Source organism: Chaetura pelagica, unplaced genomic scaffold, assembly GCF_000747805.2.
Source record: "Chaetura pelagica isolate M959 unplaced genomic scaffold, ChaPel_1.0 scaffold72, whole genome shotgun sequence".
NCBI lineage: Eukaryota > Metazoa > Chordata > Aves > Apodiformes > Apodidae > Chaetura > Chaetura pelagica.
The window spans coordinates 3,078,668-3,093,877 of NW_009952560.1; the positions used below are offsets into that span (position 1 = coordinate 3,078,668).

The 15,210-nt window shown below is 39.7% G+C and overlaps 1 protein-coding gene across 1 annotated transcript in view; it reads right to left on the reverse strand.

The window, feature by feature from the left end:
* Window positions 1-15,210, reverse strand: part of ULK2 (unc-51 like autophagy activating kinase 2) — a 37,344-nt gene that overhangs the window by 7,935 nt on the left and 14,199 nt on the right. The window contains exons 7-17 of the mRNA XM_010009075.1: window positions 14,858-14,931; window positions 13,789-13,890; window positions 13,404-13,462; window positions 13,005-13,087; window positions 9,599-9,649; window positions 9,143-9,231; window positions 8,499-8,670; window positions 7,516-7,576; window positions 4,000-4,137; window positions 2,755-2,900; window positions 2,452-2,532 (exon numbers count right to left, since the gene is read on the reverse strand). Of these exons, the coding sequence (XP_010007377.1) occupies window positions 2,452-2,532; window positions 2,755-2,900; window positions 4,000-4,137; window positions 7,516-7,576; window positions 8,499-8,670; window positions 9,143-9,231; window positions 9,599-9,649; window positions 13,005-13,087; window positions 13,404-13,462; window positions 13,789-13,890; window positions 14,858-14,931 (1,056 nt within the window). The remainder of the gene's footprint in view (window positions 1-2,451; window positions 2,533-2,754; window positions 2,901-3,999; window positions 4,138-7,515; window positions 7,577-8,498; window positions 8,671-9,142; window positions 9,232-9,598; window positions 9,650-13,004; window positions 13,088-13,403; window positions 13,463-13,788; window positions 13,891-14,857; window positions 14,932-15,210) is intronic.

The window sequence follows — 15,210 nt, forward strand, 5'->3', positions numbered from 1 at the left end:
GCAGGAATGGCATCACCAACACTGAAACTGCAAGTGCAGCTGCCAAGACATTAGGTTGAATAGAGATTCTCAAGTACTGGAATGACATTCCTGCAAACAAGAGCCTGAATGCAACATTGCACGTTAATGACTTGTTTTGTACCTAATTACTTAATTTGCAGACACAACAGGCAGCTCATCTCATGGTTGCTGCAAGAAAACTAGGTACTAAAAAGAACTAAATTAATCAGATGGAACAGTTTGGGATCACTACTTCAGGCAGTCATTTACTTTTTAGTCTGTCCGAGTGAATCTTTTTCAACAGCTTACTAAGCACAAAGGAGGTCCACACTTAAGTACCAGAGCAAAGTTTCTCCTGAAGAACATGGAAATGGAAGAGCTATGATCAGTCACTTAAACAGAAGGCTCTGGGGAAATACCTGTTATGAACATCTCACCTCAAAGCTGCCCTCTCTCTTTCAAAATAAGGAACCTGAAATTCGATTAAATGGTCTCTTCCTTGTGGTATTTTTCTGTCTCATGATCAGGAACTGTGCAAAGTTACAAACAGTTCATAAGATTTCAGCTTTATAGTCACAGCTTCCCAGATAGAATGCCTGTCTTTCTAACCTTAAAGAACTGGCAAAGAATTGTCACTGCAGTGACAATTTCAGGCACACTTTCTGAGACAGACTTCATTTTGTAAATGTATGCTCAAAAAACCATAATGAACGTCTTGCACTTGGCTCAGTAAAGTGCCCAGCTGTTCAGACACATCCTTCAACCTTCCTAAGCCTTTGGTTTTGCTAGTTAGATTTCCAGCATGAGCTACTTCATCTTGATTTCATTCCACTCCATTAAACAGTAAGTTTTAGAGTAGCCTTTCTGCCTGCAGCTCCAGCAGAGGGATCAAGTCTATTTCTCATTAACCAAGAATTTGCTTGTGTGAAACCCCTCTGGTTGTCTGTCTCATAGCATTGAAAGTCCTCACCTGCCATTTCAGAAACCAGTCTTAAATCTCACAGGTCACTGTTCTAGTGTCATTGTCACAACAGCAAAGGCCTCTGAATCAGAAGTTTGTCCTCTGCTGCCACTGGCAGCAAGAGCAGCTCAATTAGTTCAGAAGCTACATTATGACAGACATCTTCAGTCCTTAGAAAAATCTCAGTACACATGACCTCACTTCACCTAGAAGCAAAAGACAGCTTCCCATACCCATTTAAATGCTAAGAAACAGACCTGCTGCAATTCATGGTATTTAACAAACAGAAATACCACTGCAGCCACTTGAAGTTCAGAAATAAAGTCAAGCAGGAAAAGAATGAAGGAAAGAGATGAAGAAATTAAACATTTAAAACCATTTCTGCCACAAAACCAGTGCTGTGCTGTTACAAGTCAGTTTGACACTGGCAAAAGGCACTAAACAAACAGCCCTACAAAATTCTACCCCAAGAAAAGATGCAACAATAAAAACATATACATTGCTTTGTATTCTCTTCACACATCCTTTTTTTCTTTTTAAGAGAAGAGACTATTTCAGATCCGAAGATCCACTCATTCCTTGTCTTTAGTTGAGGCTGCAAATGGCATAGCAATTATGAAAGGCAATTTCTGAGACATGTCCTAGAACCTATTTTATATGGATGAAACCATTCCCATATATTTGAAACATGGCTGCTCCAAGAAATGAAGGCTCAATCACCTCCAGATGATTATGGAAAGTGCTTAAAATAGGGGAAAAACTCATAATGCTGTTTCAACAACACCTCTTAAAATGTAAAACCAAAGATTATAACTAGTATTTTAGATAAAGAAGGAGTTGCACCCAAAATGTGCATAGAGCAAAAGAAGGTGTTGCTGAATTGCATATTCCTATGCCCAAGCCTTCTGGCATTACAGTGCAATTCCATTTTTAGCAGCCTCAGAACATCTCCAAGTTCTATTTCTCCCTTTTTTCTTTTTCTTCTTTTTTTTTTGTGCTGCTATGCCATCATCATTTATGACTTGCAAAGCTTGCTGAATGCTTAGCAACACTAATCTCAGATCCCAGTCAGTTTCCTCAGGGAATGAGGAAAACGTGCTGCAAGCTGTGCACTGGCAGCTCTTCCTGCATTTTCTGAGGACTGGCATGACAGAGCTGGGCTATCAAAACCAGGTTCTGAGAAGCATGCTACTCCATTCATTATAATCCCTTTGCCTCCATCCCTGTTTAAAGACAGGAATTATCAGAGTTGTCTTTTTCATCTCCAGAAAAGAAACTTCATGCTCTTATTGTGTAAGGAATGAGTTATGGGGAAAGGTGTCTTGCTACCAACACAACTGGGCTAAGTTGCTGCAGAAACTCAAGGCACCACTTACCCAGTGTCTCCTATAACCCATATTAGTGGCAGTGTTGACCCCTCCTTCCCCTTCACAAAACACTGTAGAAGCCCTGCCAAAATAGCACAGGTTGCATTGTCTGGAGTCACCCACCTGAGAAGTTTCTACTCCTTGATTCATGTCCTTGAAGCTGTCCACAACAACAGTGTCCAAGCTGCTCAGGTATGGTTCCAACTGTGCACACAAAAACCAAAATCTGAATTGACACTTCATACCTCACTTACAAATGAAGGTAAAGCAAAAATCAAACCCAGTCAGTTTACTTCCAGGAGTTATCTAACAGAGATGACTTCCACAAGTGTGATTTTGGTTCAAGACCATTTCAAGCAAGAATTAATGTTTTGAACTACTGTTTCAGATAAAAATTTACTGATTGCTAAGAACTTATGGGCTTACCTAGTGGTGAAGGAGAATATGGCCTAGAAGATCCTGTGGACAACCTGCGCCCAACAGCCTGTGCTGTGTCAGCTGGCACTGGAGAACAGGAGCCCATCTTCATGAAGCCCATTGGGCTTGTATTTGAGCGTCTCACAACTCCAGCTCTGACAAGGTGAAAAGAAGGGTTACACACACCATAGCAACTGTGGCTCCTTGAGATCAACTTCAGAATCCCCCGAGGAGTGTAATGATCAATAAATAAAATACTGATCTGTAAAGAGAAAGCTGTGATGGTGAAGCTTATAGAATCACAGGGGTTGGAAGGGACCTCTGAAGGTCGCCAAGTCCAACCCCCCAAGCTAATAATTTAAACTAAGCTTTCCCATATTGAAAACAAGAAGATTTAATTCCCTTTGTTTTTAATTTTCAATGCTATAAGAGTCTGTTAATTGGAAAAAATTAAACCAGAGCTCTTATGGATCCTAATTTTGAGTTTTACAATCAAGTGAAATTTATTGCTGTAAATACCCATTTTTATGTTAACAAAGATTATGACCAAGTTTTCACATTGGGTCTGATATACAGATCAGACAACTGAATATTTAAATAATATGATGAATTAATAAAATAAGAACAATATTAATGGAATATAAATAATCAGCTGATTATTTAAGGGACACACACTTCCCCAATATTGTAGCAACTATTATAAAATCTGAGATCCTAAAAGAATAATAATGCAAAAAAACATGGGTTTTGTTCTTGTAAAGATCTCCAGAGTTCTGCATATTTTGAGTCTTTGACCTTCACCATCCTGGTCCTTGTAGACCACAAGGCAGAGAATAAGTCTGGTACACAAGAGCTTTGTAGCAAGACAAGCTGGGTAACATGCATGCCAAAAATTGTTTCCTTGATATTCTACAGAACAACGCATTCCTCTCACCACTACACATGTGAAAACAAAACATAACTTATTGCTGACTTTCTAGTTTATGATGTAATGCCATGTAATCCAGAAAGAGGGGAAAAAAAAAAAGCAGCAAGATTTGATCTTTTTACCTTCTTGGGTTGCATTGGAGGGAGAGAACAAGCTCATTTTGTTTTCATGAGAAATTTCAAGTGCCCATCCAACAATCTCGAGATTGTGAAGGGCTATGACTTGTTAGCATGAAAACGTCTCTACTCTGGTTTTGTACAGGAAAAAAAATTACATCAGCAAGAAAGCACAGACCAAGAAAAAGGAGTTTAAAAGCCAAAACTTACTTTGGTGACCCGTGGGGGTTTGACACTGGGCTGGCAGTAGAGGAGAGGTTCTGTTCGATGCGCTGGTAATTCCGTAGCTGAGTGGGAACCGGGATAGGCGCCGTTTCGCTGCGGGGGGACACGGAAGGCTGACAATGCCTGAGGTTGGAAGGTATGGAGACAGGAGATGAAAACAGGTGGAGAGGTCTCTCTTGGAGTTGTACCATTGTTCAAATTTCAAGAAAAATCTAGGAAACAGACAAACAAGCTGCTTCTCTGCTCCCCTGCACACGATGTGATCTTCGCTTGTCCTAATCTAGCTCTGACGCTTCCCAGAGGGAGAGCAGGAACAGTTTGTTGGTAACAACCTTCCCTCCACTGGCTGGTATCGTCATGCAGCACCAGGATCTACAGATCCCTCTGACTCCCTGCCAATCAGCCTCCTCTGTTTACCAGGCTTCAAAATAACCTTCTAGGAAAACCCACTGCACCAGGGACAGGAAGTTCAGCAGCAGGGCTGGAATGTGTACAAAAGCCACTGAAGCACAGGCAGAGATATCCCAAGAGACACGGTGAGCTTGCAAAAGGAAAACATGTTATGTAACCAAGCCCTGACAAAATGACCAAAACCACATACCTGAACATTAATCCCCAGACTCAAACTGCAGATTAGCATTCCCCAAGTTCAGCTGAAGTGCCAGTGACCTGGCTTACCTCAGTGTACTGTCTGATAAGGGAATCAAGCCACTGCATTGTTATCAGTTAACAACACTTTTAAAGGAAAACAGAATTCAACGGAAAGAATTTCAAACAAATGGGCTTTTGGGAAGATAATCAGTTTAGTATCTGGTCCTTTATTGAACACCTCTTCAGAGAATGATTAAAAATTCTTAGAGGACATGTGAAAAGTTCTACCAGAAGCTCTAGAAAACAAGCAGTTACAGCACTCACTGCATGGCTACAGCTGAACAGAAATCTGGGTTTCTGCCTCCATTTCTCCTACTTCCTTTGCTACCCCAGAGAATGAAATACCACTTCCTAATATGCATACAGCTTTCTCAGCAAAAGAGGTTTGTCCTTTTATTGCCACCCAATTTTTAGATACTACTGAGTATTTTGAGTCAGCTGTGAGCAAACAGTTGGCAGAACACCTGAAAGTTTCCACACAAGAAGTTCTCAGAAATGGAAACCACCCAAAGGCAGCAGGCAGCCTGCTATGACTAACACAGAATACTGAGGTAGCACAGCCTGAGGGAGCCTGACCTGCAGGAGAGGGGAAGCAGGTCTTAAACAAACTGTGGCATTAATCCTGAGGAGACCACAAAGGTACTTCAATTTTTAAAGTACTCAGCAAAGAAAAATGCTTTCCCTTGCTCTCACACAGCCCTGCAGGCAGAGACAGGCAAGCTGTGCAGGTTGTGAGCTAACTGGCAGCAGCCAGGCTGTGGTGGAGTGGCAGGTACAGTCCTTGGCCTTCCAGCAGGACTCCTCAGCTCAGGCCTAAGCTAAGCTCTGGTTTAGCATCCCACAGTCTGATGTGGTTTGTTACAGGTTGGAGACAATGCAATACAGATGCGTGCAGAATTGTATGCAAATCTTGGTTCCCTGAGATCTAGAGAATAACATTAGCAATTACCCACAGGAGAGCAAACCACCTCTGCCTACTCTGCCTATTCTGGCTGGAGCCTGAGAAGTGTTCCAGCTTCTTCTACTTGACATAAAGCAGCATAACTATGGGTACAATTAATTCTGTTTGAGCAGCTAATCAGAAAAAAAAATAAATAAAAAAATCACTGTTTCACAGAGCACAACCTTTTGTAAAAAAACCCAAACCACAATCACCACACACTATGAAAGAACACTTCTCAGAAAATAAAACAAAACAACAAAAGTAACATCTTGTGGAGCATCAGACACTGCTCCCTTCAGACCAAGCCCCAAGCAACGAGTTAGTTACCAAATTTACTCAACCAATAACTAAATCAACCTATTATAGTACACTGAAACAGTAGACACCTGTTTCTAATCACACAATCATTCAGCTCTTAAGTTACTAAGGTACAGTAACACAACTGTCAATTTCATAAAACTTGTAGCTCTAAGAACTGTGATGCCCAACACAATTTAAATTAGGAAATTACATATTCAATCCAGAGCAAATGGATCTTTACAGACAAACCATCCCCATTATCTGCCCTTAAACATGAAAGGTAAGACTAAAGCTGTATTGATAGCCCATGTCAGCAGATTTCACAAACTGCACAAAGATCAGCACAAAGTAGCAAACTTTTCTTGTGACAAGCATTTCTAAACAAATAATGCTGACTCTCTGCCATGGAGTATTAGTGCAAGCCAAAAATACACCCAACATAATAGCTTTATTCCCCATTTAGCCATTCATCCTCTTTCTATTTGGATTGAAAATATTATGAAATTCATTACTTAAATGACAAATCTAACCCTTCTGTTTAGATATCACATGAGTAATTAAACAGCACAATTATATTTTAGATTTTTCCAATATAACATCAGAAAGATTTCAGGCACTACTAATGAATGTGTTCCATTCCAAACTAGCTGAAGCCTTGTCTACAACCACGTGGAAGAAAGAGAGAACTCATGAACAGTTCTGCTGATGGAAAAGCTGCAATACATGTTCAGCTGTTTCACGTGGCTTCTTTGGCATCTTGTGAGAGACAAACATGAAGTTCACAGTAATCGTTTGCACAGAAGCCACACCCAGTTATCAGACACAAGACAAACCAGCCACGAGACACAAATCCCCAGCAATCTGGGCTTTGTAAGTTCCTCTTCTCTCACAGCTCCTCCTGAAAACAACATATTGACTCACTGAATGAAGATTGTGCTGTGCTTCATACCACAAAAAGGACAAGTCAGTTATGCCTATGATGCTTCTGATTTCAACCAGCTGAAAATTTAAGTAGCCAGAAGAATGTTCCCTTTCCTTAAGGAAAACTTTTGAGGATGCACCAGAGCCAGAAGTCAGCCATTCAACCATCAGCCATTATAATGTATTAAGTATAGAGAGCCTGGAAAAAACTGGTCTAACTTCTATTTCAATTCTGTTTCCAGTCACCATCCACAATTAAAAAAAACCCAAAACAACACAGAACCAACCATATAGTACCAGAGAACCTTTTTAAAAGGCAGGAAGTACTAAGGCCACATCACACACCTGTTAGCTGCACCAGAAGCAGTACTTCGAGAAGAGGCTGAGGATGGTTTCTGTATAGTTCCTGAGCTTCCAGAAATAGTTAATGGGGACTGCCTGTGAAAACAATAACCCCTGTCAAAGGCAGGTCTTCACAGCAGAGAAACTAGGTACTTTGCAGCAAAACTCTGAATTCAGGCTGTTTGCATATTCATATTAAATTCAACTTGGCACGTTAATCTTGAAGGAAGTCCACACGCAGCTATGGAAACCCACCCCTGCCAAAACCCCAGCCACCCCTTCCACAGCTGCAGTCCCAATTTTAGAACATGAGATTTCTTTTGGATAAAGCTCAGCACACCTACCCTCCACACATCAAGAACTCACTGGAAGCCCTCCTGCCAGCTGCTCCCAATGGCAGATCATCTGCAGGAAGCAGAGGAACACAGTGAAAACCCACGTCATGAAGCAGCATCTTAAAAAGAAATGTACCTCCAGCACCACTGTTGTAGAAATAATCACTTCTGACAAACTTCTGTGAACATGTAAAAGCTTTCCACAAAGTGTTCTGTGTATGAAACTACCTCAAATGTGACCTACAACAAAAATGTAACTGGGGAAGGGAGGTCTTCAACAAGTTTGTTTGTTGCTTCTTTATTTTTGTTGGGGTTGTCTTGCCATAATAATGATAATAATTTTGAAATAAAATCTATAGTTTAAGAGTACAAGATACCAGCATTGGGAAATTGGTGATAACGAATGACACAAACCCTTCAGAGATTAAAGCACTAATTTAGTCAAATATTTGCCAGGAGCTGGAGCATTGTATAGCAACCAACTGACTGGCTTCCTAGTGACAATTCAGTTTTGGAAGAGTCATAAAATGGCAAAGTGCTACATCCAAGTCTTTCTACTGCAGAAACCCAGTCTAGTGCCTTATTTTTCATAGGAAGCAGTTTTTACATTTTTACCTGCACTTGTTTGTTATCTACAACTCCACAGCATGGCCTGTAAGTGTGTCAGCTGGTCTGGAGCCTGCCTACACTGTGAGAAACCTTGGGCTTCTTATGAGCAGTTGTTTGCAGCTGCCTCTTTTCTTCTGGTCCAAACCCCAATATTTTTCATTATTTTAAATCACTTTGGTATCTTTGACATATCTGGCTACTCATCTGAAGGGGAAAATGTCCCAGGTGTACCAAACAATCTGTCTTCAAAGAGTAATCAAAGTAAAGCAATGAGTCCCCAAGTGAACTGAGACACATTCAAAGAGAGACAAACAGTGATAGGACACAGAGGTATGTTATGAATGGAAATTATTTTAAAATGTAAAAATAAGGAAGGTTCTTACACGAGTGGTCTGAAGAGATGTTGTGAGGGACAAGAACAAAGTCATCTGTGTCACAAGAGGAGTTCTTGCTACTGGTACTGGCAGAGTCTTTAGAGACTTGAAGATAGTTAGGAGGACCCAATGGAGGGGAAGACAAGTTTTCTTCTTGAATATGCTGCATGTCTGGCAGAGACTGGAGGGGGCAGGATTCAAAAAAACAAACAAAACCCACTGTAAATCCAGTGACTCAGAATGTAGAATTTTTAAATATGAAGCTTCAAAATCAAAAATCATCACTAGCTTTGACCAAAAAAGGGATAAATTTGTGACTGGATTTTGTTTCTTAAGTATTTGGAAATACAAAATGCATTTTAATTTGGAAATTTCAAATACTGAATAACTCTGTGTTGTCAATTTAGATAGTTCTATATTAAATAGGCTGTGAATTTCATCACCTGCAATTTATCCAATCATTCCTGGTGGTACAGATGTACCTCTTCTTTTTTTAACAAAAACAAAAAACCCACAAAGCACAATGTATGGAACCAGGGAGAACCAAAATGTTCATAACCTTCTCCAAGCAAAAGACAGAAGTGTTCTTTGCTCTGTGTTCTTACACAGGACAGTTTTTTTGCAGAGATTGTTCTGTAAACCAGAGAACTTACTGGAGGAGAAGCAAATCGACACGAAGGAGAACTACCACAGGAACTGCCAGAGACTGAGCCTGCATATGTGGGCACTGGCACAGGACAAGCTAGAAGAGGAAAACCCAGGAGGGGGAGAAAAATAAAATGGGACTAAGATTTTGAAAGGCTGAATTTCAAACCAACTCATTTCCTCATTGCTTTCATTCATAAACCATAATACACAGCACATCCTTAGACACACAAGGGTATTTAAGTTCAGCTGACACACCACAGGGACCAGTAAATAAGCAGCACATTTCAACCCAGGGTAACACAAAAAAGAATTCAACACTTAGCCTCACAATAGAGCACACCAAGTCAGGCTCAGGAAAATGCCTTGTAAACATATGGTGTGACATTTGGCAGATCTTTCTCTGGTCCAGCCCTGACATTCATCATTTACCCAAGTAAGTGGAAAAACAAAAAACTACTTACACTTTTTGACTGTTGAAATCTGATCCAGGAAAGGGTGGTTGAAAAATGCTTCTATAGAACAAGAAACAACAACCATGGTGAGTAAACCTACAAATGACATAGAATTTACAGACTATATTGCAGATGGTGATAAATGGCTGCCTTTCTCAGAATCAATATTTCAGAGCCAGAGGGTGAAGAGCTTACAGAAGATTAAAGCCTTCCATGTTATATGTTGCTACAACATTTGGAAAGGCAACAAAATACAATTTAATAACTTCAAACATCAGCCAGCAAAGCAAACCAGACTGAATTACTGGAGGATATTTAATGACTGCACTTAAGGATCATGTGCACAAGAAGCCTTCCTATACTCCTCAGGGAATTATGTTCTCTATGTTCAGTATGATACTCATTCAGTTTTAATTTGCTCTTCAAAACGATCATCCCTCACATCAAACACTGAAAGCATCTTCACCTCTACATTTCCCAAGGACTGAAGCTTATTTTTGAACCCATTAAAACTACTCCTTAGGTGGCCAAAAATCCCAAAGCACCAGTCATTGTCCCTCCCACTTCCCAAGAGCAGAACATGACCAGTGCAGCCTGTGCACAGTTTAAAGCAGAATTAAGCACAACTTCTTAAACCATTTCCTCAGTTGCTACTGTTACAACAGAAACACTTTGCTTCTGTTGTAAATGGAAATGCTGAGATGCATTTAATTGACTGAGCATAACCAGTTTGCTAGCAGCTTACATGGAAAGTTTTATTCTACAAGGAGCAACCTTCAGCTAGTTAGGGGAAACTGAAGGTTGGTAGGAGCCAGCTGCCAAGCTTTGTGAGCTTTAATGTTCTAATGGTTGAGGAAAAACAATGCTTTTCATCAGACCTAAGCAAATAACAAGAAAAAATAAAAGAAAGAATCTGAGGCCTGCAGTATCTCCTCTTCCTTCAACACTTTCTTCCCCAGCCTGATAAGGAAGGGAGGCAGCTGTGACGCAAGGACCATGTAATGATTAACACAAGGATCGGGTGTTCCTGAGCTTTTGTACATCACCTGCTGTTCTACTTTATATTGCTGGAAGATCAACAAGATTTCCAACACTATTTTTACTTTAACAACAGGCAACTGGGCTCAGTTATATGCTCTCCCTTTCACTCCCTTCGCTAAACACATTCCAGAGCAGCCCCAGTGAGGCCCTTTAAGTTGCTCAGCCAAGGAAAACATGACTTTCATCACTCCCATTCTGCTTTCTATTTTCCTTTCTAAGCACAAATGTGCTCTCCCACTACCACAAGTGATACAGTGAATTTCCCATGTTTGAAGAAACTGTGGGGATCAGCATACTCAGAGCGCAAAGTGGAATCAATTATTCAGAGTCCACGTTTATGACATCTTAATTCTTATACACATATTTATAAATTGATCTTTGAGTACTGTCACTATCACCTGGGACATCTTACTCAATGATCATGAGTTCTTTTCTGTATCTGACTTCTGCTTAAGCTTCTACAAACAGCAGTTAGATCCAGTTACTGCAGTCACATCTACACACAGAAATCCACCCCTGGTCCCCAGAAGAGCAACACCTTAATTATGCCAGTCCTGGTGGATGTTTTGAAATTCCAAATAATTTTAAAAGTTTGATATTCCTTGAAGCAAAACAGAGCTGGAATTGAAAAGAAAAAAAAATATATCCAGGAGAGTCTTGAGCTCCAAGTAAATAACTAAAATGCCTTTTGAATCCTTTCTCCACAACCTAACAAATACAGTCATCTTATCACAAACACACAGGGACCACATGTGATGAGTGAGTCAATCTGTGTATTTCAGTGCTGCATCAAAACCAAGCTTGCATGTCCAACTGGAGAGCAATAGTGAAGTTTCAGAAGCAGAGCACATCTGACTTTTGGTTGCAGCTCACCCTAGGATCTCAGCATCAGGAGAGATGACTGCTTAGGGTGAGGGCAGAGCTGGGTCTTATCTCCTCAAGAGACTTTAAGGTTTAGGCTCTTTCCTGCCAATCCATAGATTAAACCTGATGGGTCACCTATCCTGGTGCTAAAACAAATCTTGGTATAAAGCACACTGCTAGTGATATAAAATAGTAATGACAAAAATAACTGTATTTAGCTAAGTTAGCTGTAATTAGCTAAAAGCTGAACATGTCCTGATAGCTGTGATAAAACTGCAGCAACAAACAGTGCTGTAAAATGTAAACACAACCAGCCTGAATAACATGACATACCAGATGCAGCTAAGAACTAATCCACATTTAACTTTTCAGTGACTGTCTTTTAAAAATGCTGCCTCAGTTAGCATTAAAAAAGGCATTACTAATTTTGCAGTCATATGGAACCAAACACCCAGCAACAAAAAGGCTTTTTGAGACTGAAGTGAGTAACAAACAAACCTGCCAGTACAAAGCACACACAAATCTAAACTCTACTCCTGACTAATTCTGAATGATTCAACAGAACTGATTTGAGGCCTTGAAATCCTAAGAAGTTGGAATAATGTTCTGCAACCAAAGATCTCCAGCTAAAGAGAAAAAGCCAAACACAGCAGTAAACTGGAGCCAAGCAAGAGCACTTTTGTTAAGGGAGGGACCCATCCAGTTTGTACTAGATTTAGCTTCCCAACTAATTCAAAATGCAATCCTAAACAGTCACTGCAGTAATCTATCAGTATGCAAACTTCAGTCACTGCACAGTTTCAAAATGTTAAAAATCTCAGGATTTAACAAAATACAAAAAGACAACTGTTGTTTCTGCTATTGGGCTTAAAAAAACCAGTGAAGATATTTCACTAGAATAAAGAAGTCTCTACAGCTAGGAATATTTAAGTGCAATACTGGGAATTAATCTTCTCAAATACAATTTTGATGTAATGTCACATTATTGTCCTTAGATACACACACAGAGTTTTCAAGGTCAAATAAAATGGACACAGTTTGTACCCCCATTAGCACTGTTATGGTATTTGTAGTCTACAAAAAAAAAAAAAAAAGAACAATTTAAAGCAACTTTGCTGTCAAAGTGGGCTCTTCTAGTACTTTGTTACATTTCAACAAGCAACACCACCTGGAGATCAGAGATGTCTACTCCCAGTCTGAAGCCCAAACACCAGTTAATAAGAAATAAGACAATGACCTGAAATTTCAGGAATATCAGTTAACACTGGAGGGACAAAGGTCGTAATTGAGAGAACTAAATGAATATATGTTTCACTACTCAGCAACAAAGTCATAATTTCTGTGCATCACTTACTACTGCCTTTTTGGCTACTCTGTCTTCTTTATGACAATTGAAAAGAAAAAAATACTTCACTTTTCATATGATTTGCTGTAGACAAAAGGTGAAGACAGCTGATCTGGCCACATGAACACAAAGAAAATCAAGAGAGCAAAAGGAAAAGTTACATACCAAAGTCCATTCTATCTTTTTGGTTTCTCTGAAGCAAACCCAGCAGCAGGTCAGCCAGATAAGCTGATGTTTCCCTAGGAATGCTGCACACAAGAGGAAGTAAAACATGCATTAAATTTAATGCATGCATTAAATAATGCATAGCACATTAAATTTCAGGAAGTCAGCACTTTGCCAGGTCCCTAAGTCTTCACTATACATGCTCTATAGCCTTAGCACAGGACCCTTTCAACTCAGCAGGGTCCAATGAAGGCAAAATGCAACACGAGTCACTGGTATCATACTATGTCCTTGGCAAGAGAGCAACACCAAATGTTGTTATGAATCCCAGGCATTCCCAAAAATGAAAAAGTATTCAATCAACAAATGTAAGTGACAGGAAAGGCCACAGCGACATACCTAGGAATCAAATTCCTGTTCTTTTCATAAAACATTCTCAAATCTTGAGGACTATTGGCCTGTCAAATAAAAATGTACATTAATTAAAGCTCAGTTTCACGTACCTATGCACACATAGACAAAAAGGAGGCCTTTGTATATGGGCATTAAAGGAGAAAAGCCCAAGCACAGCAGTGACTTCAGCACTGCTTCATATATTTCCTCTAGAATGAACACACTGATCACACAGACTAAGTATGAGCAACTTTTCCTTTGGTATCCTCAAGCAACCTGGCCTTTGAAGCACTGACACTATCACCACTTACGTCTGTTTTCATGACTGGAAGGCAAAGCCCTAGGAATTTCCATGAGACTAAAAAGAGAGAAAAGGAAATAAAAGTGTTACCTGAAAAGGTGGTTTTCCAACAAGACACTGATAAATCACAGTTCCTATGCTCCACAGGTCTGCTTTAGCATCATAGTGTTGAGACATAATCACTTCAGGGGCCTGGAAAGAACAGCAACATCTCAGAATGAAAAACAAAAAGCAAAGCTACAGTGATATGAATTCTACAGTTCTTCTGTCAGAGCAGTACTAACAGACATCACTTTATTTTAAGACAAAATTAACATTTTAATCTGCATCCCATGACTCAAAAGGTAACAGTTCTATCTAAAATGAAAGCTGTTTCAAAAACCATGGAAAACTAGAACTGATGATGTGCTAAAGGAAGTATTCAGTGATTGGTGTGTAATAGAAATAAGAGGCATTATATACTTGGTTTGTGCAGTCCTGCTTGTAGAAAAATAACCAAGCATTTCATAAGAAATGTCATTATCACCATTTTACATATACAAAAACAAGCGAAGGGAAAGCAAAATGATCTTCCCATGACCATACAGTACAGAACTGCTAGTGCCAAAGTCAGTTCAGTGCTCAACTGACTCCCACACCACTTAGTAGAAATTAATGGCAATTAACTAATTTTGCTATTTAAAAGAAAGCACCAAACAAAACAAACACCACATGTGAAAGAATACATTAAAAAATAGAATTAAAACATCAGGTAGTTTTTTTAACTACTAGTGTAAAGCTCTTCCAGCCTCTATTTGATCACTTTTTATTTTCTTAGAAACTGGGAAGGAGATAATGCCCAATTTTGGGGGAAAAAAAAAATGTAAGTGGGAATGAAGCTACTTCAAAAACTTATTACTAAGATGAATTGCCTTCTATTTCTTTAAGATTTCTCCTCCCTACAGCGTTAAGAAATGTTCAATGTCCCTCTGATTTGAACAACTGTGATCTCCAAATTGCAAGGGAAAAAAGGAGCTAGTAAAACTATGGAAAGGTGAACTGCATGATGCCCCAATAATTCTGAAACAATATCAGGCATTTGCCAATCTGCCAGCAGTGAAGTATTTTCTTCTGGGAGGAGAAGGCTTGAGATAAGCAACATGATCTGCAATGCACTTACCATATACATTGGGGAGCCACAGAGGGTTGCAGCCATCATGTTGCTATGCAGATAACGAGCAAAACCAAAGTCAGCTGTGTAGAGAAACATTTGTCAGTGAAAAGAAAGGTAATTTTCAATTTTTTGAAGTCTAGAAATGATCTGTCTCTTACTGAGGCCTGCTACAATTACAAATTAGAGAGGAAAAGACAGGTATAATATATAGCCAGCTACAGGGAATACTAAAATCTCTGTTACACTGCAAGAACAATGTATTATCTTCCAAACTGCCAGCCAAAAAGCAGCAGTGGCATCATTTGCACAAACTGCTGCTCAGCCATCTCCCCAGCTGCAGAGCACAGTGCCTGGCGTCA